The 23,700-nt window shown below is 37.3% G+C and overlaps 2 protein-coding genes across 4 annotated transcripts in view; both read left to right on the forward strand.

Annotated features, from left to right (window-relative positions):
• HFM1 (helicase for meiosis 1) overlaps positions 1–5,325 on the forward strand; it is a 109,663-nt gene extending 104,338 nt beyond the window's left edge. The window contains exons 41-42 of the mRNA XM_061465528.1: positions 3,896–3,968; positions 5,261–5,325. Of these exons, the coding sequence (XP_061321512.1) occupies positions 3,896–3,927 (32 nt within the window). The 3' untranslated portion in view covers positions 3,928–3,968; positions 5,261–5,325. The remainder of the gene's footprint in view (positions 1–3,895; positions 3,969–5,260) is intronic.
• ZNF644 (zinc finger protein 644) lies at positions 5,292–23,700 on the forward strand. Of its 3 annotated transcripts, XM_061465537.1 has the most exons (6): positions 5,292–7,307; positions 7,749–8,304; positions 8,498–9,103; positions 11,681–11,803; positions 18,900–19,002; positions 19,497–23,700. In XM_061465537.1, the coding sequence occupies exons 1-6, from the start codon at positions 5,292–5,294 to the stop codon at positions 19,687–19,689; spliced, it is 3,597 nt and encodes a 1,198-aa protein (XP_061321521.1). In that variant the 3' UTR covers positions 19,690–23,700. The 3 variants fall into 3 exon arrangements, with proteins under 3 accessions (XP_061321521.1, XP_061321520.1, XP_061321522.1); XM_061465536.1 differs by having other exon boundaries at positions 5,292–8,304; XM_061465538.1 differs by lacking the exon at positions 11,681–11,803.

A 23,700-nucleotide genomic window follows, 5' to 3' on the forward strand; every position in this document is an offset into this window, starting at 1 on the left:
TTGTGCGTATTAAGCTGTCTCTTACTACGGAGGTTTTCATGAAACCTCAGAAGTGTTGAGGTGAATTTGTAGGTTTCAAAGCTAAGCAAGGCAGTCTGCAAATAGTGTTTCTGCTGTGCAGAAGGGAATGTATTTTCAACACCTCAATTTGCAGGCACAAATAGAAGCTGGAGGAAGGCACGGTGGTCACTGACTCCGCTAGCTGTCAGGTTTTACGGTTCTGTTTCCATCTGAAGAGTGGATCTGGATAGCTTTTGAAAAGAGAGAAAGTGGAAAATAAGTAATAGGTATTCTTCTAATGATCAAAGTATTGTGATTTTATTGACTTTGGGTATTCATATTGCCAGATAACATCCAAAACTCAGGTAGTGTGAGCTGTGTGCGTTACTGTATGTAAGAGGCAAAAATAATGTGCAGCTGTGTTCTAACTTGGGTTTCTTGTTTGTTTTTCTCAAGATATGGCTGGTTTATGCTAATACGCTACTGGTTCCTCTATTACTCTGTACAAACCTTAATTTTCAAAGGTTTTTAAGCATCTCACCTTTGAAGCAAGCTCCATGACTGTGTAATGGGCAAAATGGAAGGAGATGCCTCTCTAGTCCTGTGCCACGATGTGCTTAAGCTCTCTGTGGTCTGCTGCTTGATGCCTAAAAATCTGTGACTTTGGTTCCATCACCTTTAATATAATGTGTCATTTGAGAAAACTTTATTACAGGAATGCTTGTAAATAATATTATAGGTTTTGTTGGTTTTCTCTATCTACATAACAAAGTCTTGAAAAAAGTCTAAATGGGAACAGTACAAATGTGAGACACCTTTCCTGATTCCTAAATATTTGAATAATCCCTTGAGTGTCCTGGTTATTCACATATCTGCTTAAAGAATTTGATTTATGAGGAGTTACTTAGCAAAAGATAAGTATATTTTTACCTTCATGACAACACTGCTGAAAGATGCTGTATTTCTTCATTATTTTAACTAAACTGGTTAAGTTCAATCCATTTAGGAGATGGCTTCTGAATTTTTGTCCTACTTAATACTTGCTCTTTTAGCTAATTTGAGCATTTTTATGAATTTAATGAGAAACCTGATACCAAAACATGTAAAAGCACTTAATGCTTTTCACAAACTACACCGACTTTTTCTGTGTTAATTTTTCAGCTCTGGTATGCTTTCAAATCTGTTCTAAGTCCTTGTAAAATAAGGCAGGCTTTTTTGCAACAGAAACTGACAGATGTCTAACTACAACTGCTTGTAGGCAACAGTGTACCACTGGAATGTAAGCTTTAATGAACTAGTATTACATGAAACAGTACTCTTAATTTGGTGTGTGACCCTGTTATGTAGCAAACGTTGACTCTTTGGAATAAGAACTTGGAGATGCTGTAAACCTACTTGTAATAAATACGATTAATAAGGTACATAGAACAATGAAATTAAGTACATTTCTATCAAAAAGAATTCTTAATGAACAGAAAGTGGGCAGCATAGATCTGATGACAGGAAGGTTGCATCTAATCTAAATTACTGAGTGACCCAGGAAGCTTGCTCAGAGGGATTGCCGAATAATTATGTTAATATGCAATTATCACCTCATTTCTGCTGTAGTAACCTCAAGATGTAGTGTAGTAAGGGTGTTATAGCAAGTGCTGATAGTTTGCAAAAATACTGATGTTCAAGATTTTTGAGACAATAAGATTAGCTTAAAGCATTTAAATTCTGATCTGTCAGCTTGAAGATAGATCTGACCTTACACTTTTTTGGTGCTTAGACTATCTGGCCACAGGCAGTCATATCTGAAGAACTCATTATGATTTTAAAAACTGATATTTTATGAAGAAAACCAATATTAAAAATTATGTAAATTTAAAAGTACTTAATTAAACAGGGTGGAATGTGTCTTGGCTGAGTAATTGATTGTTTTCTGCTTTTGAATATGAAATCGTTTCTATATAATAAAGTGTATCATGTAAACCAGGAATAATGCTGTTAACTGCACTATGGTCATTCTAGGCTTACCTGACAAAACTGAGTTAAATTTGGCCTGGCCTTTTAGATAAAGTGTGTTTCAAAGGTATGAACCTGGGATTGTGTGTGCTTGTGTTGGCATTTTAAGCATTGGCATTTTTACACTTCATGTGTCTTAGGTATATAGCACTAAAGTGCTTAAATAATTGTATGATGTTTGCCCTGGTAGAGGATATAACAAACACTATTGGCAGCAAATTTTAAGTTCTATCTCAGTGTTTAGTTTTTCAAGTACACTTAAGGAAGGATTAATTACTGTGTTAGGTAGTGTTTCAGTTTGGGTGCTGCACTTCCTCAGTGATATGAGTTAGATCATGTTTACCCCAAAATTACAGGATTATGCAAAATATTTTCTTACATGTGTCTAGTTACACCTGTCATTGTTCCTGCATAAATTTCTACACATGGAACAGATAACGTAAATGAAGTATTGCATCTTGGCTAGGTGTCATCATACATAAGACTAAATTACTGTCGTTTTATGTGCTTTCTTAGTACCACACTGTTAAAACTGTTTTCTTGTTGTCATGCGCGTAAAACGGTGAATTGTACCACCCTGATACCTGGAAAAGTATGACAATTAGTAGAAAATTAATAAAACGTTAGAGATATTATTGATACAGTAAGCATTTCAGGCTTCATTCAAAGATTGAAATCTTGTAGGAACAGCTGATTACCAGAGAAGACTTCTAATCAGATCCATATGGAATAGTTCACAATCTCCATAAATACACAGTATGGAAGCGAGTCTCTTACAGGATTGCACAGTGTAATGTTTTAGATACTGCTCATGATAACTTTGAAGAGAGTCTCCGTTTAAAGGTGATCGTATGGTGCCCCAGCCACCGTTTTAATGGAAGCTTTAACACTAATATTTAGCATCAGTATGGTTTTGTATGAAGAGCAGCATGGTTTTGTCTTCATCACATAAACCTGTGAACAGTGTTCAGGAGCCATTCTGATAATGAGGATTGCAGCCTCCAAGCAGGCACGATATTCTCAGTTTGCCTCCCTGCTGTTCAGGGGGTAGTAGTGAACTTGCTTTAAATGGGAAGCGTCTGTTCTTCCCCTGAACCCCTCACACCAGAACAGATGGGTGGAACTTGGAACGTGGAAGGTTTTACCTCAGAGGTGGTAACAGTGAAGCCACTCATTAACACTGAATTTACCACTTCGTTAGCAACATTGCTTCCTGTTGGGAAAAGCTACTACAAGCTCTCAGATTGACTGAGCATATATTTGTCTACCTCTGCAGTAATGGAACAAGGAATACACGTCTTTTAGGCAAAACTGTCTTACTAAATTTCTTAACTTTCTGTGACCATGTTTATACTTTGCTGCATGATACTGTGTGAAGCTCACTCAGTTCAGCTGTAAAATTGATGGGGCTGTTGTGCATCCTTGGAGGTTTCGCTTCTTTTGACTTATGCATTACTGATTCTTAGTGCACGTTTGCACTGCCCATTTTTAACTTGTGTACGTGATGTAAAGACTCCTGCTGGGTAGTGCATTATCACCATTTTAGGGTGATAGCTTTGAATGTGATCTTATTGGAAGTCTTTATTATGGTAGAAAATGACCCATCTCAATATTTTTTCTTCAGAATAGTAAATAAGTTGTATTACATTCAGGCTTAGGTTTTACAAATGTAAAGGAGGTTAAAGCATTTGTTTTGTCCTTTTGCCAGTTGTGAACAAAGCAAGCGCAATAACAGAGAATTGCCATGAGGCCATAGCTAGCTGTGAATTGTTTGAATAGCTGTCATAATGTTGAATTTAAAAACTAATACAAATGCTGGATTTATTTTAGAGTGTGACATACAGAGGTGAAAGTGGTGTCGTTTAACCAGGTTGTTTTCTCTCCTTAGGAAAAAAGGATGTCAAGAGTGATTATCCTTAATTTCGATGAAGGACCATTGCAGGGAGCCATGGATATTACTTGTGAGTTGTAACATCTTAATTCAGAGAGTCTAGGTAATGACTCCTTTTAACTGAGATCTATTAAAAATGTTAATTAGTAACTGAAACTGAGTATGTGATGGCAGGAATCAAATCCCCCAAAAGATCAAAGCAAGTAGTACTCTTTAAGGGTAAAAGATATGATTTCTGTAAAATATGGATGTTTCTGGCTCCTGGATGGGAGTTTTAATGCCTTATGCTTACTGTGTTCTAAGGTTCTGTATAAGAGGAAAATGCCAGGGTAGAACTGAAGTTCACGCTCCAGTTTATTATATGCTGATTTTCATGTGTAGGCAGTTCCTTTGTGCTCACTAAGCATTGGGTAGATGCTTTTGTGTATGAATGTAAGTCACTTGTAGAAAGACATACTTACGTACACAAGGTCTCCTAGAGGCAATTAATGTGTAGTAGTTCTCAGTATTAATGGATGGTGTTATTGTCATGCTCTGGATTCAACATTTTTTCTGGTAGATAAATCCTAATTATATAATTCTAATTGGGGGGAGGGGTGGAAAGGGAGTGCACCTTTGAAAATGTGCTGGCTTATTTGATTATAATTTAAAATGGGACTTAGAAGCAGGATTTGACTTATTTTAAAGCAAGAAGAGCCCTTTTGTAAGAAGGGAATGGGAAGACTTGATTTCTTCAGTGAGTTTGATCCTTTGCTATGTCTCTATCAGTAATCAGATGTTCGAAGTCAGCTTAGCTTCCTCTTTTAATACCAAAGCAAGCACTTCCTCAGGCTTATGTATAGCATCAGGTCAGTTGTATACAAGCACTATGAAAAAAAGTGCTACCTTGAGATACTTAGAGATTATTTTAGTTTCGTAGGTTCTAAAGGGAAGTATGTTTAAAAAGCAAACAAACAAAACACTAAGATGTCTAGTAGGTATCTGAGTAGCCTTTACTCTGAACTTGTTTTACTTCTAAAACTAAACTAAACTCTGTTTATGTTAATATATATGTAGAATATATTTGCACAAGTCTTTGACAATCTCATTTCCCCCATCTTGCTTGCATGTAGGTGTTTTTGAACTGGGGTACTGGGCAGTCGCTAGTTTGCTGTATGGTTATTAGTACAATATATGTATATGTAATTTTTATAATTGCAGTACTGATTTTTTTAAACATCTTGAATATCCTAAATGAAAAAAAAATACATTTCTAACAAGTTCAAAACATATTTTTAGATTACAGTGTAAAGAAGGCTGTCAATTAAAATTAGCGGTATTCATTTCTGTGATTGCCTGATTCTGTTCTTGTTTGGTTTTTAGTGTAAATATACTTAATGGACAGACCAGCAATATGGATGATTTAGAGATAAATACTGAAGTCACTGGTGCTAAAGAAGAAGAAGAAATCCTCTGTGATGGTAATTTCATATCTGAGGAAGAAGGTGGCATTCTTAAACCACAAGAGAGCGACACGTCATTTCAGAACAATACATTGACTCTGCCTGAGGAGCTGTCAAGGGACGGATCTGAAAAAGCCTTAAGTGGAGGCCAGGCTTCTCTATTTATACACACTGGTGCTCCTACTGTTTCTAACGAAAACTTTATCTTGTCTAGAGGAACTGCTGTTAATGGACCAGTTTCACACTCCACCTCAGCTAAGACTTCCATTATGAATAAAGGCAGTGTTTCATTAACCACTGGACAGTCTGTAGTTCATCACACAGATTCCTGCTCAACTTTGACAGTGGTTCATGATCTTCAGCTGCCTGCAAAGAGTACAACACAGAAATCAAATCAGCACCAAGTTTTATTTTTGTTACCTGATGTAGCACATGCTAAGAACCTGACTCATTCCATTAAAAATCTACCTACCTCTGCTTCAATTGGTTGTGATTCACAGAAATCAGTAGGAAATAGTGTAGATAGCACTTTAGTAGGCCAAGTAGAAGTTTGTGAGGGTGATAAAAATTTACTAGTAAAAGATGATTGTGTCGATACATTAACAGGCATTTCCTCAGGTACAGGTGGTTTCAGATCGGGGTGTGATCCCAGCTGGGATCCACAAAAAGAGTTTATCCAGTTTCTGATGACAAATGAAGACACAATAGAGAAGTCTCCCATTCACTGTAAAGTAGGCTTAGAAAAAAAACGGAAAAGGAAAATGGATGTTAGTAAAATAACACGCTATACTGAGGACTGTTTTGGTGATACCAGTTGTATTCCTAGTAAATCAAAACTGTTAAATGTTGACTTTTTAGAGCAGAATGAGGAGCTGCAAATGGTAGAACCACAAAAATACTCATTGAGTAAAGTAAAGCCTGAATCCCCAGATGAAGAGCTGGAAGCTGTTGATGCTATCCAGCAGCTCATTTACAGTCCTGCTAGTAACTGTGCAGAAGATACTTCTCCTGTTCACACTAGCACTTTTCTTACCAATACTTTGCAAAATAAATGTGAACAGGATGAATCTGAATCGCCATCCACTTTCAGTACTGATGAACCATCCTTTTATCCCTGTACAAAGTGCAATGTGAATTTTAGGGAGAAGAAGCATCTGCATAGGCATATGATGTACCATTTAGATGGGAACAGTCATTTCCGTCATCTCAATGTCCCCAGGCCCTATGCGTGTAGGGAATGTGGAAGGACATTTCGAGATCGCAATTCACTTCTTAAACATATGATAATTCACCAGGAAAGAAGGCAGAAACTGATGGAAGAAATCCGTGAGCTAAAAGAACTTCAGGATGAGGGTAGGAGCGCACGGTTACAGTGCCCACAGTGTGTATTTGGTACCAATTGTCCCAAAACATTTGTGCAGCATGCAAAGACCCATGAAAAAGATAAAAGATACTATTGCTGTGAGGAATGCAATTTCATGGCTGTGACAGAAAATGAACTGGAATGCCATCGAGGGATTGCTCATGGAGCAGTAGTCAAATGTTCTATTATCGGTAGCGACATGTCCCAGAGGAAAACACAGAAAAAGGCGTCCTTGAAAGATCCCTATTTAGGATCCTCAAAAAAGTCATCAACGTATATGTGTAAGATGTGTCCTTTTTCTACATCAACTAGAAGCATTTTAAAAAAACACATGGAATATTTGCACCCAGCGTCATGCATTGATCCCTTTGGTAGCCATCTTAGACTAGACAAAAGAAAAGGCAGCATCATAGAAGAATCTTTAGATTTCGGTAGCAGGACAAAACAGTTGATCAAACAATCTTCTACTTTTCCAAAGAACTCTGTTTTAAAACAGGATGTAAAAAGATCATTTGGCTCTACTTCACAGTCCAGTAACTTCGCAAAACTTCACAAGAGGCCCTACAGGATACAGAAGGCTCGGAAAAGCGTTTCACAGACATCTGTAAGTGTGTGCAATCTAAATTCCACAAACAAGACCTTTTTGATTAGAAATAGCATTGACCAGAAACCTAAATATTTTCATCAAGCAGCAAAGCAGAAAGCTAGTGTCAAAGCACGTGGTAATAATTTGTATAGGCACAAATATGAAAACTACAGGATGATAAAAAAATCTAGTGGCTCTTATCCTTTGCATTTAAAAAAGGAAGAGTCCAACTCTGTCAGTTCTTTACATTTATTTTCCTCATCAAGTAGTCCCCGTAATAATTGTTTTTACATGGATTCAAATAATCTTGATTGCAAAAGGGCAGAAGGCTGTAAAGCTCGTAGGCGTGTAGCTGTAAAGAGAGTGGTTAAAGAATCCAAGAGGGAAGGCTCTGTTAAAGGAGATGATTTGGATTGCTATCCAGATTTTCTGCATAAAATGACTGTTGTTGTTTTACAGAAACTTAACTCTGATGAAAAAAAAGACAGCTATGAAACGGAGGATGAAAGTTCATGGGATAATGTTGAACTATGTGATTACACTACACAGTCTGTGGAGGATGAATCTTACAGTGATATTAATCAGGAGCATGTAAACCTATTCCCCATATTCAAAGGTAAAATGGAAGATCATGAAGCTGGTGATAAATCTTCACTTAGTTTTGAGCAGAATGATGGCTTTTATTTTGAGTATTACGAAGATGCTGAGGGTAGTAACTTCCTGCATGATTTGCATGATCCTCAGAATTTAGAAAACGTAGGATCAGCGTTGCCAAAGCATAATTCAGTTTTCCATTGGACTGATTTGTCGCTTGAAAAGAAGTCCTGCCCATACTGTCCAGCAACCTTTGAAACAGGTGTTGGATTGTCTAATCATGTCAGAGGACATCTTCACAGAGCTGGACTAAGCTATGAAGCCCGTCATGTTGTTTCACCAGAACAGATAGCCACAAGTGACAAAATGCAGCATTTTAAAAGAACTGGAACAGGAACTCCTGTTAAACGTGTTAGAAAAGGTAAGTTTGGGGGAGTTCTGTGTTTTATTTTGGTTTTTAATTTGGGTATACAGTAAAGGGGACAAAGGGATTTACTGAGCACTAAGCAAGACTTGCTTTATCTTGTTGTAAAGCCCCTTGTCGTCGTGATTTGCTGTTGTGATGTCTCACTGCCTGTAGTTGTCAAAAAACATTATTATTGTTTCCTTTGTAGCGATTGAGAAGTCTGAAACTTCCTCTGAGCATACGTGTCAGCTCTGTGGAGGCTGGTTCGATACTAAAATTGGATTGTCTAATCATGTGCGAGGACACCTGAAGAGGCTTGGCAAAACCAAGTGGGACGCGCACAAGTCTCCAATCTGTGTTCTGAATGAGATGATGCAGAATGAAGAGAAGTATGAAAAAATCCTAAAGGCTTTGAACAGTCGCCGCATTATTCCCAGACCGTTTGTTGCTCAGAAATTTGCATCAAATGATGACTTTTTATCTCAGAATGTTATACCTCTTGAAGCATACCATAATGGCCTAAAGACTGAAGATACATCTGTGTCTGCATCAGAGGAAGAAGGGCTGAGTTTCCTAAATGAATGTGATGAAACAAAAGCAGTACTACATAATGAAAAAAAAAATCAGTCACTTACACTGATAGAACTCCTGAAAAATAAGAGGTTAGGAGAAGAGAGGAATCCTGATATTTCTCCTCAAAAGATTCATAATCAAACTGCAAGAAAGAGGTTTGTTCAGAAATGTGTTCTTCCATTAAATGAAGACAGTCCATTGATGTATCAGCCACAAAAAATGGACTTGACTATGCAGTCAGGTAAGAAGATGTTTCTAGCCATCTTGACAGCATTTCCAAAGAATCTGTTAATTCCTAGAGAAGGTACAAGTGCAGAGTATTTTATTTGGGATTCTGTTCATTTAATTCTTATTTCGTTTCCAGAGGACACTGACTGCGAGCAGTAGCACAGCAAATTATTCTGACATGGTTTTACTAAAGTGAAAAATAACCCACAGCAGCACTGAGGGGGTTTTGTATGGAACAGAGTTCCTGTTCTGCATGTGGCTGGGCATACAAACTCAAAGCGGACATAAAATGAGCCTCAGTAAGGAGCAAGACACATCCTTCAATACCAAGTTGAAGTGTCCATGCATATTTGGTAGACTTAACAGTTCTGAAATGTTTGGGCTTCTAACCCTGTTTCTGGGCATTAAAACAGCTGGTTTGGGAGCTACTTCACTGAAGTCTTTCAGGTTTGTGCAAAGCAACATCTGCTCAAACTAACAGAACTGTTGATACTGTTATAAACACATAATATTGCAAAATGGTGAATCACTGTCAACTAATTCTGATGGTTTTAGGCAATTGTACTCTTACAACATAGGTTAATTCTTGTTTGTTTCGAAATTGCGGCTGCTGTGAGAAACTGATGCTTGCTTAGGGCCTGTCTGTCCTGAGTGAAGACTGTGCTGGTTCAAGCTTTGTTGGAGTACAGTTGTAGCCAGCAGATTCCTGATGCACAGCCCCTGACCCATAAGAACCTAGATTGCCCCTCCACTGAGAATTGTGCTAATGAAACAATTCTGTAATCAACTTCCTTGATACTCTGTATACTAATAGAGCAGGTTTTCAGAGTGATATTTTTAATCTGCTTCGCATAGTAGACATTCTGGTCTTGGGGAATTCTTACAACATCCTTTTTAACATGTACGTAGAGCTTGTATTTACCCATTTCTTGTTTGGACACCTCCTTATAGTGCTGCAGGAATCTTTAGATTGAGGAGCAGGATCTTATTTTTATACTCCTGAATATTTTTTGTTCTGTTGGTTTTCTTGTTGCTACCCAGTGCAGGTTAGTAAAACTGGCAGTGCCTAGTACTTTTTCACCTATATTCTTGTCTTTCCTTAAACATATAAACACAACAACAATCTGACATGCTTGGAAGTTCTTTTAGGGGACTACAGAAGTGTGGCAGTCAGTTTCTTAACAAAGGTGGCTTTCTAAAATGACATAGTAGAGGTGGAACAGAATTACATCTCTTGTCTTCTGGACATCCGTGGTTGTCCTTTAAGACAGAAAATTGCTTAATAAAGGAAGTGTATCTTTGACAGGCTTAATGATTTGAAAAGCAATGCTAAAGGAATAGCTTGCCAAACCTGACACTCTGTATTGCTTTCTGTTTTAATATTTACTGCTGAATACTAGCTAGTTCCTGTTTGGTTGTGATGAACAACCAGGTAAAAATAAACACGTGCTTGTATAGTACTAACAGTTATGACTGGGGGCCTATCTCTGGCTGAGTTAACAGAATTCGACAACTAACGCACTGCGCCAGTTGAGTTAATACGAAAATACTTAACATAAGTTGAAATTCTTCTGTTTTTCCGTAAAAAAGGCAAATGTTTCTAATTCTGGTTTTTAGTTTTTATAAAGGTTTTTACCAGCCAAGTATTCGTCTTCTGTAACTTGCCTGAAAAAACAGCATGTCTTCTGTGCGCTGCTGGAGAATAGCATTCTTTTCTTTCCATCAAACACAGGGTTTCCAGCTGAGTAGTTTTAGCTTTTTCTGTTTATTCTTCTAATAATTTGTTGATAGAGAACTTGAAATGTTAGTTGACCAAAACAATGTATCTTCGGTAAAACAAAGGGAGAAACATTACCGTGAAGGTGAGCAGGGGATAAGTTATAATGGTTTCTTGGTTTCTTTGTCTGGTAAGTGAGGAGTTCAGTATTGTTTCACTGCTTTCCTGTGATAATAGCATGTTACTCTGTTGATCATTTATTTAGCACAAAGATCTTAGCAAAAAACTTCAAATCATTAACTTTCATTATTGATTGTGCAGCTAAAGTAATGAACAGAAAATGCACTGAACAAATTGTTCTGTCTTAGCAGCTGTTCAGTGCTGTGTTTTACCACCTTTTTCTCCAAGCCTTCAACAGCAGCCTAATTTAGTGTTGAGCTCTTCAGTCTTGTGGGTAAAACACTTTTAATTACCGCCTTGTCAATGAGACTACTTAAATTCCCTTTATGAGAAATGTTGCAAGCTCTGAAATTTCTCAAAAGAATTGTGCTATTCAAATTGCAGGATTGTATTTTGGGACTAGAGCTTCATAATGTGGAGATCTGTAGGAACATGATAGTAGGTATTAACTGCAGAGTAGCCTACTGGGCTCAAGTTGCCTCCTTTCTGTTCTTTTTCAAATGACATGGTTTGGCTTAAAGCACTACATGGAAAACTAATAGTTAACTTGGATCCTTCTAATATACTAAACAATTGCGTCAATGCAGTGAATATATTTTAAACCATCTTTATTGCAGAAAACTTTTTACAACGCTTTGAGAATTTCATTTTTTTGAAGAGAGAACTGGATTATAGTTTTCTTTTGAATGATAGGTATGCCTGTGAAGCTTAGAACGTGTGTGCATTGCAATACGACGTTTACAAGTGCTGTTAGCCTGTCCAACCACTTACGCGCTTATGCACGAAAGAAGAGTGCTGGACTTTTGACTGGGACAGGTATGTTTTGTTACAGATGTAAAAGCAAGTCTGTCTATGATACATTTTCCTCATCAGACTGGACAAAAGCATATGTTAATTCAGAATTATTTTGAAGCTTCTACTGGTAAACAGTTGATTTGCCATGAAACTTCAGCAACTTGTAAGCAAAGGTATGTTGCTGTTGTCCACTCTCATGCCTGATTTTCATTCTTATTCATTTATTTTGGATCCAACACTTAAGGTATGTAAGCAAAACTGAGGGATGGTTGCTTAAATTCATTCTCCTACAATATCACAACTTCCAAACCAGCCTTCTAATGAAGTGTTTAAAAGTATCTCACTGATGAGAGGGGGGGAAATAAAAACCAACCCCACAACAAGCCAACAAGTAATTTTTACAATCTAGCACATGAAATTGCTAAAAGTACTGTTGTTCAGATAGGAAAAGCAAGTAATTCTACAGTTTGTGTATTTATGGCAACATACTGTATGTAGCTGGTTTCATTTCTTGTTTGGCTCACAACCCCAAAATTACCTGGTCTGATGTGGAGTGAGTGCAGTACAGCATTTGGCACTGCTATTAATGGTTTTTATTAAAAACCACTTCACTTTGAAATTCCTTGAATAGTGCATATTTTGCCTGATTTCCAGAGGCCTGCAGTTTGGTTGGCTATATAGGCAGTTTCTGAGTTCAGTTAGATTATTGCTCAGATTAGTGAGACTTTGTATGATTGTGGAGCAGAGGTGGAATATAGAGAGGAAGATTTGGAGACAAGAAATCAGGGATATTCAGTAATTAAGAAGGGCAACCATCAGTTTTCTGTGTCATCAAGCACAGATTTTAACTGCAGATGTAATTCATTATGCTAAGAATGACAAACTGAGTTAGGGGCTTTCTCTGCAGAAGGGTAAAAGAAATACTTCTACAGACAGGTCCTGTGGCTGCCAGGTCTTATGTTACATCAAGTTAAGATACAGCGTGATAGATTTAGAAGGAAGTCAGCAGATGCAGTAGTATCCAATGCATAGGAGTATATGCCTTTAGTTAGTGATTCTGAAAGTTTTCATATTTAGTCAGTAGAAAGATGATGACAGTGGGCATCATTTACCACTGCTGTAACTGTGGTAAGTTACTTTGCTTATATACCTACTGGTGACATACTTTCCAATAGCTGTATATTTAAATTGCATGTTGAAATCTTCAGTGGAGGAAGCACTGTGGCACATAGGATAGTACACAGAAATTGGATCCTGGCCAAGCTCCTTGTAACTCAGCTTTCTTTTTGCTAAATGGGAAAAGTGAAGGAAGCTTGTTAAGGTGCTTTCAGGGATATTTGTTTTATTTAAAATATGTATTTTTCTAGCGAAGTAGTAGCATGCTCATTGGAGCAGTGGCCACTTTCTTTAAAAGAACTAAGAGAAAACTCCTGAGGCTTGTATCATTGGACCTAGAAGTTTGTTTAAAATTAGGTTAGAAGCAAAATGAAGTTAGAAACAAAGCTGAAAAAGAAAAAAAAAAAGGTTAGAAACAAGAATTTAAAACAACCCAAATCTTTTGATTGCAGAAGCTGGAGCTGATAAATAAATTTGGATAAATTTGGAGATAAATAGCCTGTACCATGTGGTTAAAGGCCCGTCACTGGAGCCAGTCAGTGACTTAGGCTTAAGTTCTAGCTATAACTTCATTAACTTCATGCAATCAATGTTAACTTAGTCATTACTATTAAAACTGCTATAACTGCAAAGTGTGTAAGCTTGCTTGTTGACTTTTCATTTGAGCAAGCTCAATGCAAGGCTCATAGACCAGAAAAATAAGCTTTTAAAAAGTGGTTTTATTTGATGTTCCACTTTATATTATAAATTTTAGTGAAGATAAATGTTTTAATGAAACATTTCAATAGCACACACTACTTTTAAACTTTGCTATGAGTGTTGCTCTTGGGGAATCTCAGGGTTTTTTTATTAAAAGGTGGTTGCAGTTGAGAACAAGATGTCTTTGGTTTGGCTTCAGCCTGGAACCTATATGGAGGCAATGATATGCTCATACAGAAGGTCCCTTCTTCTGCTTTCACAAAGCCTTTGTTATATCTTCTAAAGTAAACATAACTACCAAAAAGAAATCATGTTGGTTGAATACTTATCTCAATTTCTTGCTGTAGGTCTGTAATTGTGTGTAAACGCAAATTGCAGTTCTGTTAACTGGCAGTTGTTACAGAAGCTGTCTAGGCATTAGTGTTTAGTAACAGAAGTGCAGTGATCTCTCTGTATCACCAAAGGGAGACCTTTCCCAGCACTACATTAGCTAGCGTACTAGTCTTTTGCTCAGTTTTGCAGTTTGTCTGCATGTGGTTTTGATGTTGACTATTACATTGCTTTCCTAGCAGATGCCCTGCTTCTTCAGAGTCAGTAATTGGATCACATTTAGTTTGTTGGGGGTGGGGGGGTGGTGATGTTTTCTTTTTACTCCAAATACAGCCTGACAGTTTTAGCAGTGTAGTACACTATGTGTATAACACACTATGTTAAGCATAATGGGAAGATCTTAAGAATGGACTCAAGAAAAACATCCTAGATGTACAACTTTCTAGGCTGTTGGCATTTCCTACGTTAGTGTTTATTAAACTTAATTTGTGGCTGTAGTTACCTGGTATGGATCCACTGTATAGCAAATCCTTGTCTAGGTCCATTTGGATAGTTCCTTTTGTATCTGCTTGCATCATGGTCTTCAGGTGTCTGAGTGGAGCATGAATTTGTTGTTAATATGGTCTGATTTTGAACAACATAATTATTTAATCGCTCATCTTTAGTAGATGACAATCTTGTATATCCGTTTTGGTTAAGAGCAACACATCAGTGTTTCTCAGAGGATGTGGCAGACTTGCCTCTTTCTTCTGATTAGAGCACTGGACAGATTTATGCAAGATTTTCACAGTGCATCTTGCTCTTCTTGGTACAGTTTTATATCCAGGCTTCCTTTTCTTTTCTCTAGGTCTCTGTGGACCCTTCCCCTCCTCCCTTGAGTCTTTTGATACTCTCTTGCACCCTGGCTTTTTACATCTTCTCTTTGCTGCCTATTTTCACGTTCTCAAGTCTCTTCTTTACAGCTGTCATCTTCTGGGTATCACCATTCTTTCCTTCAGTCTTTGCTTCTGTAGATGGAGACTGCTTTTTCAGAAGTTTGGGGGAGAACAATAGAATACAGAGTGAGGAGTTCGGCCTTTGAGCCGGTAGTATGACTGAGGTAGCAGTTCATGCAGCCATTGTGCTTCCAGATAATTTCTAATACTGCTTTGTCAGAATTGTAGCTTTGGGAAGTTTGACTGGAAGCATATGCAGCTACAGCAGAGACCTGAGATCCACTGGCTTTGCATGTCTGTATTCTGTGCTGCTACACTTACAACTGATTAACTAGCACAATAAGCTGATATTTAGTATCCCATTAAATCCTTCAGGTAGTAAATTACTGGAGGGGGTTTTCCAATACATTTTACTGTGCAGTATTGATGAGAATAGATTGCAAGTGATTGAATCTGAACATTCATTATTCCTTTTTAATTGGCAATGTTTTTAAATGGTTAATTGATCCATTTATGTGTGCAGTTATTCTGCTTGTGTTAGCTTACATATGCTGTGGCAAAAGTAACAAAGTCTGGATAAAGACCCAGCTTCAGTCTTCCTGAAATGAGAAATGTTCCGTGTTGGGGGACGTCAAGAAGTGGAGCATGATTCTGTGCAATTTAGCATAGATGCCCTTTAATTGTGAACTACAGACCAACTGTTATGACATGAAGGACCCATAATTGTGACTTTCCTAGTTCATGTTGTCTTAGGCATGCTCATTTAAGCCTCCCATCTCCATCTGCTTGTAGTCTTCATTGATAAGCAGTCACAGAGTTAAAGAAGGGGGTTATGTGCAACGTTTTTACTTAGGATGTGTTTTTTGAAGAGGTTTGATGAAGTGGTGTAATTGTTTTTTTACAAAAAGGTTTTGGAATAGCAACCAGGAAACACTGGGCAGCCAAGCTTGAAGGAAGGAGGTTTTTTCCAAAAAGAAGCCTTTATGGAGAATGAGGATAGTTTGGGAGCTCTGATAGCCACAAAGTAGGCTTTAATGGTAGGTTGTTCCTGTGTCTCTCTGGCAATTTGCTGCAATTTCCATGCTGCTTACTGGAACTGAATATCCTTGGGCTCTTCCTGAAAGTGATAAAAACATTTTCTTAGCAGGTCATGCTTTGTTACAGTAAAGGATTGGAAGAACAGTAATTTTTTGGTCAGAACATGGCTTTCTTACAGGTGAAGCAATAGCGTGATGTACTTGATGCTTGCTTGTAAGCGTCGTATCAACAGAGTACTTAAATGTGTGCATGCGACTTCATTTCAACTTGTTACTCACTGGATGGACACTGGATGTATGTTACAGTTACTGGTACACGTCTCTGATAACTGGCATTGGAATTACGTTTTTCGATCAGCTTTACCCAGCTGTTACTCTTTCTCCACTTAATTTCCTGCTTCGTGGGAGTAACTTCAAAATGTACTAGTGCTGCTTCGTACCCCCTAAGAAGTGAAGGAATACGTTCAGTAGATATAAAATGAAAAGGGAACAAAAAATAATCTTGCAGAACACAGGTTTAGTATTCTTAGTGCTTGCTGTCTTTTGGTAACAGCTTCTTGCTCAGGCAAAATCTACTTACAATCCTAGGGAAGTTACTGGAAGAGTGCATTGAGTGATCTGAATGTTTTTTTCTTGATGTCTTTTATGGTGATATTTTCTGTCCTTTGTTTTGTGATTGCTTTATCTGGAGCTTCTGTCCTAAATGGTTCAGAGAAGATGCACATTTTTTTATTTTCTTTGTTTTCTTATTCTTGGAAAAGGTACCTTTCAAGGAAGTAGAAACTACCTCCCAAACATTATGGCAGTTCTGTTTATGTCACTGTCTATTTGCCTGCACAGTACCTTATAGGTTTTTTTTCTTAGAATATTACACACATACAAAGCCATTAGGTTTCAGGAACTCTGTTGCAGAAGACCAGTTCAGGTTTAGCAAGAAACTGAAAGCTCCGTGAAATGCTTGGGATGTATGTGAACAGAATCTAAGTTCTTGATGGGAATTAATGTCTTACTTTTGCCAGTGTGAAGGAAGTAAGCTAGTTCTTGTTTCAAATGCTTGGAGGCTGCTCTAGAAGGAGCCTGCTGTCTACTGCCCTTTTTTTTTTACTCTTATCAACTGACATCAGCTAACTGACATCAGACGCAACTCATGGATGTGTTTGCATTCAGATACTGACTTCTGTTCCCTCCTTCCCACGATGTTCTGCAAAATGAGCAGTAATGGCAAAGCTTTTGCTGTAATAACTGCTTCAGACACGTTGCCTCTCCTGCAAGTATTTCCCTTCCAAGAATGGGTATCTGGGTTTCAGTATTTTATGTGCTTACATGTCTGGTGGTGGTGTTAGTGATGTTGCAGTATGTAAAGTATTTATACTACTTGGTAGTTCCTACAGCCTGAAAGTTAGTTGGATTTTTTTTTCTTCCTAATTATATGAAGAATAAGCTTTTGATAAGAGCATAAAACATTAAGAACCTATTGCTTGTTCACTTTTCCAGAAGTTGTCTTGGCCATTTCTGTTTCTCTCTCTCCCCCGCCACCTCAGGTTACTGCCTTTATATCCACACTGCTTTCATTGTTGCTATCAGAAAATATGCCGTTGAGCCTCATCTTCCTAATGATGGCTTAACGCAGGCTCTGAAGGAAGTCTCTTCAGGTTGATACCTGCTTTCTACTTGTTTGATTAGTTCTCTGGTACCTTCAAACCTCAAAAATTCATTCTGAGTTTTCTAGATAATACAGAAATCTTCAGATCTGGGGATGGAACTGGGAAATACCGAGTGTATCCTACAAGTTAACAGTTTTGGCTACAGGGGTGTTCATTTAGAGGGCACAACAAATGCAGGACGTGTGTTCTTTAAATCAGCATGTTTTGCCTCACCAGATGATGTCTTATGCTTCAGAATACTGGGATTTATTCTTCTGTTTTGTATTACAGGGCTCAAAACTTAGACAAGTGTAACCATTACTTTGTTTTTATTTTACTGTTAAGATGCTCTAGTAGCATAGCATTTTACCTTTGTGGTATCAAGAATACCACTTGTTATTGTCTTTCGGGTTTCTGTGGAGTTTTAGTGTCAGTGTCTTAAAGTAGAGCTAGATTTACTTCTCAGTTCAAGCAGTCCCAAACATCTTGATTTTTTTCTTGAGCTTTATCAGCTGTTTTCATCATAACAATATTAACTCAGTTTAATTCCCTCATCCCCTAACTTTGGCTGCTGCTTAAAGTCGAACTTCAGGTTTTGTTACAGATTTCCATCGCATCTGTTTATGGGAGGTACAGACCTCAGTGCTAACTGAACACAGTGGCTATGTGCTTCCTGTTCACACACATTAATTTCATACATAGTTTCAAACGCTTAGACTGAATTTCAGAAGTGGCTTTGCCATCCCTGTTGATTGTCCCACTGTGAAGGATTAACACATAGTTCTTACAAGATGCATTAGAATTCAGACAGGAGTGAGGGAAGCTTCGTTTGAAACTTAAAATAACTAACTTTTGCTTTATGTTGAAAACAAATAGGTGATTTATTCAAACTAGAAATTCTTGATTGTATTGGCTGAAAGCTGCAACTTTATGAAGTTGTAGACTGGTTGAAAATGAGTGGTCTTACGATGGTCCTTGAAACACAAAACAAGTTCCAAGATTTTGACAGCGTTTTATGCATGAAAGGGAATTTCCAATGGTACTTTGCTTCTGTTGCATTCTCTAATAGGTTAGTAGGTGCTTGCTGATACTAAAACAACAGTTTAATGCCAAATGTCAAATTATCTAGGCTTCTAAAGAGCAAGCACTGTGCTAAGCTAAAAAAGCTTCATGTGTTTTGCCAGTAAATTTCTTAGAGCACACTGTAATTGTTTTCAATTTACATTATAATTAAATGTAGAATAAAAAGGAGGTAAATGTCTTTTCACTACTGCTATAGGGGATGCTTACTAAATATCTCTGTTTGGTTAACACTTATTGAAGTATCACTTTCACATACAGAAATTTCTCTTCCTAGCTTTAGACTGTAAGCAAAAGAAGTCAAGATCAAGATCTGGAAGCAAGAAAAAAATGCTGCCATTACCTCATAGTGCTGATGAAGTTTACATACTCAGATGCAGGTACATAGGATTATTTTATTGAACAAATAAAATAATCTTTAGCGCTCACTCAGTTTAGTCAGAAGAAAATTTAAGATTATATCCTGTAAATGTGTTTGTATTAAATTTAATAATAAGGGAGGGGGAAATGGTTGCATATTTTAATTAACTTAAGCAAGAGGACTGGAATCAATCATACTGAGGCATTAGGTTGCCAACTTTCTCTAGCTAAAATCTCATTGGTCATGTCTGAGTAATATTCGGTCCTTCAAAAGAAACCTTACGTAAGGACAGACTGTTATTGCTAGTGTTAAAAATGTAAGGGTGTCAGCTGTATAAACTGCAGGGGTTTGTGCTCAAAGTTACTGTAAATGAACTCAATTACTAACATTTTCAGCTAAAATACATAGAAACAAGCTTCAAGAAAATTCAGGCTTTCCACTTAATGTCTTGTCTTTATAGTTTTGCAGTAGAGCTAGATATATCTTGATGGAATAACTTTAATGTCTGCATAGGTTTTGTGGTCTGGTCTTTCGAGGACCTTTGTCTGTTCAAGAAGACTGGATAAAGCACTTGCAGCGACACATTGTCAACGCAAATCTTCCACGGACTGGAGCTGGCATGGTTGAAGTCACATCACTACTTAAAAAGCCTGCTTCAATTACTGAAACTTCGTTTTCTTTACTGATGGCAGAAGCAGCATCATAGAACAAGGAAACATTTTAAATTTTAATTGGATGTAAATTTGAAATACTTTGTCTTTTTTTAAATAAATTGCTACACTAAATTATGTTTATAAATGCTAAAGACAGAAAAATAGAGGAAGTGGATTACAGTAACATCAAAAGAAATTGAATACTTAACAGTTACAGTAAGTAGTCTTTATATTTTATATAGGGTGGAAGATGTGTTTTTAAGGTTTATTATGTTTTTGTCAGTTACTGTGTTCACTATCAATACAAGACCATTACATGTACGACAGCCATTTTTAAATTGTTGCACATGGGTACTTAAAAGACAGATTTTAATAAAACAAAGAATCCGTGTTCTCTTCAGTGTTACCCAAATCAAGGCTCTGTTTATTCCAAAAAAGAATTACATAGTAAAATAAGATATTATTATATTTTGTTTGTATGTATGTAGTGTTTTGTATAATACCAAGAACTGCTAATACAATTTACTCAACTTAGGGCATTAAATATCATGTACTTCATAGTTCAAGAGACTGTTTCATTCAAATAGGGCAATTAGTACTATTCTATCTAGGTGTATAAGTGTTTTTTTTAAATCACATGAGGCTTTTTGTACTAAAAAAGTGGAGGGAAACTTGTTTAAACAAATTTCTAAGAGAAATATGTACATAATACTGGAAATTTGTGGTAAGGAAATATTCTTTACTTCAGTTGCATTTCTCACTGACAATAAAGTGGTGCATCCATGCTACCTCCTACTTGTCAACAAAGATGGTATTTACCCTTGTTTTTGTAACATAGTAGATTCAATCCAACTTTCTTTATTACAACGCATTTTTTTGTTAACAAGTTTGTTTCTTTATGATGAGTTACTTAAAGTCTGACTTGCTTACAGAAGTTTGCCTCTCTACTATTTTATTTAACACTGTAGAAATGTACTAATAAGCATTGCTCACTACACGGTTAGAGTAGACTTCTCATTTATAATTCTGTTTAAAAGATTGATCATTTTAGAGAATTCGAACACAGGTTGAAATGTTTCTACATATGAAGAGAATGTTTACAACTTAAAATTTAGAGCTTGTTTTGGATGTGATTATATGTATGAAAACTGTAACACTATGCTCATGCTAAGGACCTACTTACAGAATTACTGAAATAAATGTGCTGTGAGGATGGAAATATGGTGCAGGTGTCTTGGTCATGATAAATTGTGTTTGTTCATTTAAACTGTCTTCAGAACATGATTTTTGTTCAAATTAGATTCCTCTACAAATCAATTTTGTATGCGAGTAACATTTCATTTTACTCATATAGGGTAACAGATACTGTAGTTAAGCCAAGGATATGCATTGATATTTTCTTTATATGTAAATAAAGCTAAAAGCAGTTAAGAGGAGTATTTTGGTAGAGTATATACATACCTCACTGCCAGTGAAATTGCTTTCCTATGGTATATCTCCTTACCAGAAAAATCTCTAAATAAAAAGGTTTAAAGAAAATCTAAATGTCTATAATGTGAAGCATTTATTTGCATTGTGTGAATTAAGTTTGTGAAATTGATTTGTCTTGCTTGAGATTAGAATCTTCTCATGATCTTAAGTGAAAGTACATTTACTTGCAATAAACTGACTTGTTCACAGATGCATTACATTGGATTGGTGGAAAATGTGAAGGGAAATGTCTGTCTTCCTGTATGTGCACAGCTCAGAGTTAACAGACAAGGCTTGTGAATGTTCTGGTGAAATAGATGGGCTGAAACTGCTCAGCTGTGCAGAACAGGGTCTTGAGACAAAGCCATCCGAGCTCTGTCAAGGCTTTCATTAAATCAGTGCTGTCAGATGTTTTACCGTACAAGTTGCTACAGATAATTTTAGCTTTATTGTCAAAATTTATTCCCTTTTTTTTTTTAGCTCGAAGATCTGGATCAGTACTGGAGAAAAAAATAGAGATTTTAGGAAAGGTAACTGGGATGTTGAAGTGTGTTGCAGACAAATTATGTGTATGCAGACTAACAACACAAGTTTAAAATCAGTGGGTGATTGTGGGATTGTTTTATAAACAGTGAAAATGGAAGTTTGACAGCAGTGTGTGAAAACGGGATAGAAGGAAGTGATCAAATCACCTTGAATGTTTATAATGCTTTAATAGAGTGCTTGTTTACCTTCTCACCAAAAAAGGTGCTTGTGAGAGCACCATATTTTGTGGCTATTTAACAGATAAATCAATTAAGTGCAAATGATATTTATCTAGTATTGTTAAGAATGCTTGTAAGGTAAAGCCATACTGTGCGGAATTTCGCATTAGCAAAGATCTCCATTAGGTTCATAATGATAAAAACCCTAGTTAATTCTGAATTACTTAATTCATTAAATCCCAATAGTGAGCTGTTTTGTGTAACACTAAAATGCAAGGTTGTGTCTGAAGAACAGGGAGCTTTAGGGCTGATTAGTTTCCAAATGAGATTCTTTTGATGAGGAGCAGCAGTTTTCAGTGGCGGGCTCGCATCAGATCCTTGACAATCTAATTTGAAATAGATACAGAAGTTCTAGAACTCTTCTGATTATTAAATTAATTGCATATATGATTGATATGGACTGAATGGTCTTTAAAAACTACTGGTAGTTGAGTTACCCTTGAGCTTTCTTTAGCCTCTAGTCCTCTGTGGAGCTCTTTTCTTGTTTTCTGGTGTTTGGAAATACAGATCTTCTGTCACTACCTACAAGGAGGAAAAAAAAAGTCCCCCTTTCCAGAGTTACAGACATTCTAAATAATCTGGTAGAAGCCAGTTAATTAAATCAGTTGCTTTATGGTATGAATCTCATGTTTTGAGATGCATGGCTTGAGAGGCTCTGTGGCAGTCTCTGCCACAGGACTGGACTGACAGAATTGCACATAAAAACACAACTGTTGGTCTCTTCCCGTTAGGTAGTTTGCTTTGGGATGAAGGCTGCAGTGGTGTAGCAGTTTTTGGTAGTGTGTTTAGGCTGTATGTGTGGGAACTTGGAGATGGAGGCAAGTGCTTAACAAATGTTGATTCATAAAGATCCCTGGGCATTTACTGCCATTTGCCATGTACTGCTTCCTGTGCACTCTGTGAACTGTATTAGGTGGGACGCTCCCACAGGTTGAGGCAGTCCAGCTCAGCCCATAGATCCAACTTTTGCATTCCTAGGGCTCATCTCCAGCCCTGGTGCCAGAAGTGAGCTGCTGACTCTTCTCTGTGGGAGGAAAAGCACAGACCAGACAATAGCCACTGGGGAGGGAGAGCAAGCATGTAACATGCCAAAGGTGGGGATTGTAACAGTTGGGGCTTATGTCCTGGGCGGACTTTCCGTGTTTGAGCTATGTGTCTGTCGAAGGTCCTGCCTTTTCAGCCACATTCAGGGAAATCACCAAGGTCTCTGAGGTAAGTGGATCCCAGGAGGAATGTGAGTCATGAGTTGGGGCTCAGAGAAGTTCATCCATCCCGAGTTTGAAAAGGTCAGCAGCATGGGACTGAGAAGGGGAGATCTTTTCCTGCAGGGCTGGTTTGACTCCAGTGCTTTTTTTGGGCCAGGTGTGGTTCTGGGTTTCCTGTGTATCATTAGTGCTTTAAAGAGGGGTTTCTCACTAAATCTTCTACCTGACTCTGAAAACAAACGTGGGGCAAATGAACAGCAAGTATCAAGTACTTTCTTTGAACTGAGTGGTAAGGGCTGCATGCAAAGGCTGTTTAGCTGAGCACTATGGTTAACAGACTTTTCCACTTTTTGTCACAGTAGTTAATGCCCTGGATACTTAAACACCAGTTGAATATTTAAAATAAATTTGGTTTATATAGTTTTGACTTTATTTTTTAAATCCTGTTAGGATGGTAATTCCTTAAAAAAACTGCCTGCATTATGATTTCAGATATTTCAATCCACCATGCTTTGTAGGTGCTGTTGCCTGATCCATGGGTAGCAATTTTGGTGTAATGGAAACATGTGGCCATAGTGCCAGGTCTGTAATCTCTTGCAATAAAATGTTCCTTTTTAACACTGCA

Source organism: Pezoporus flaviventris, unplaced genomic scaffold, assembly GCF_033815535.1.
Source record: "Pezoporus flaviventris isolate CSIRO_AGI_PZ_B2104156 unplaced genomic scaffold, CSIRO_AGI_Pfla_v1 ptg000040l, whole genome shotgun sequence".
NCBI lineage: Eukaryota > Metazoa > Chordata > Aves > Psittaciformes > Psittacidae > Pezoporus > Pezoporus flaviventris.

Bases quoted from the DNA above. Each gene is read 5' to 3' on its own strand.
- ZNF644 (XM_061465536.1), top strand. From the start codon at position 5,292: ATGGATGATTTAGAGATAAATACTGAAGTCACTGGTGCTAAAGAAGAA. The intron at 8,305-8,497 runs GTAAGTTTGGGG...TTTCCTTTGTAG, and splicing joins TGTTAAACGTGTTAGAAAAG to CGATTGAGAAGTCTGAAACT. The intron at 11,804-18,899 runs GTATGTTTTGTT...TTCTCTTCCTAG, and splicing joins TGGACTTTTGACTGGGACAG to CTTTAGACTGTAAGCAAAAG.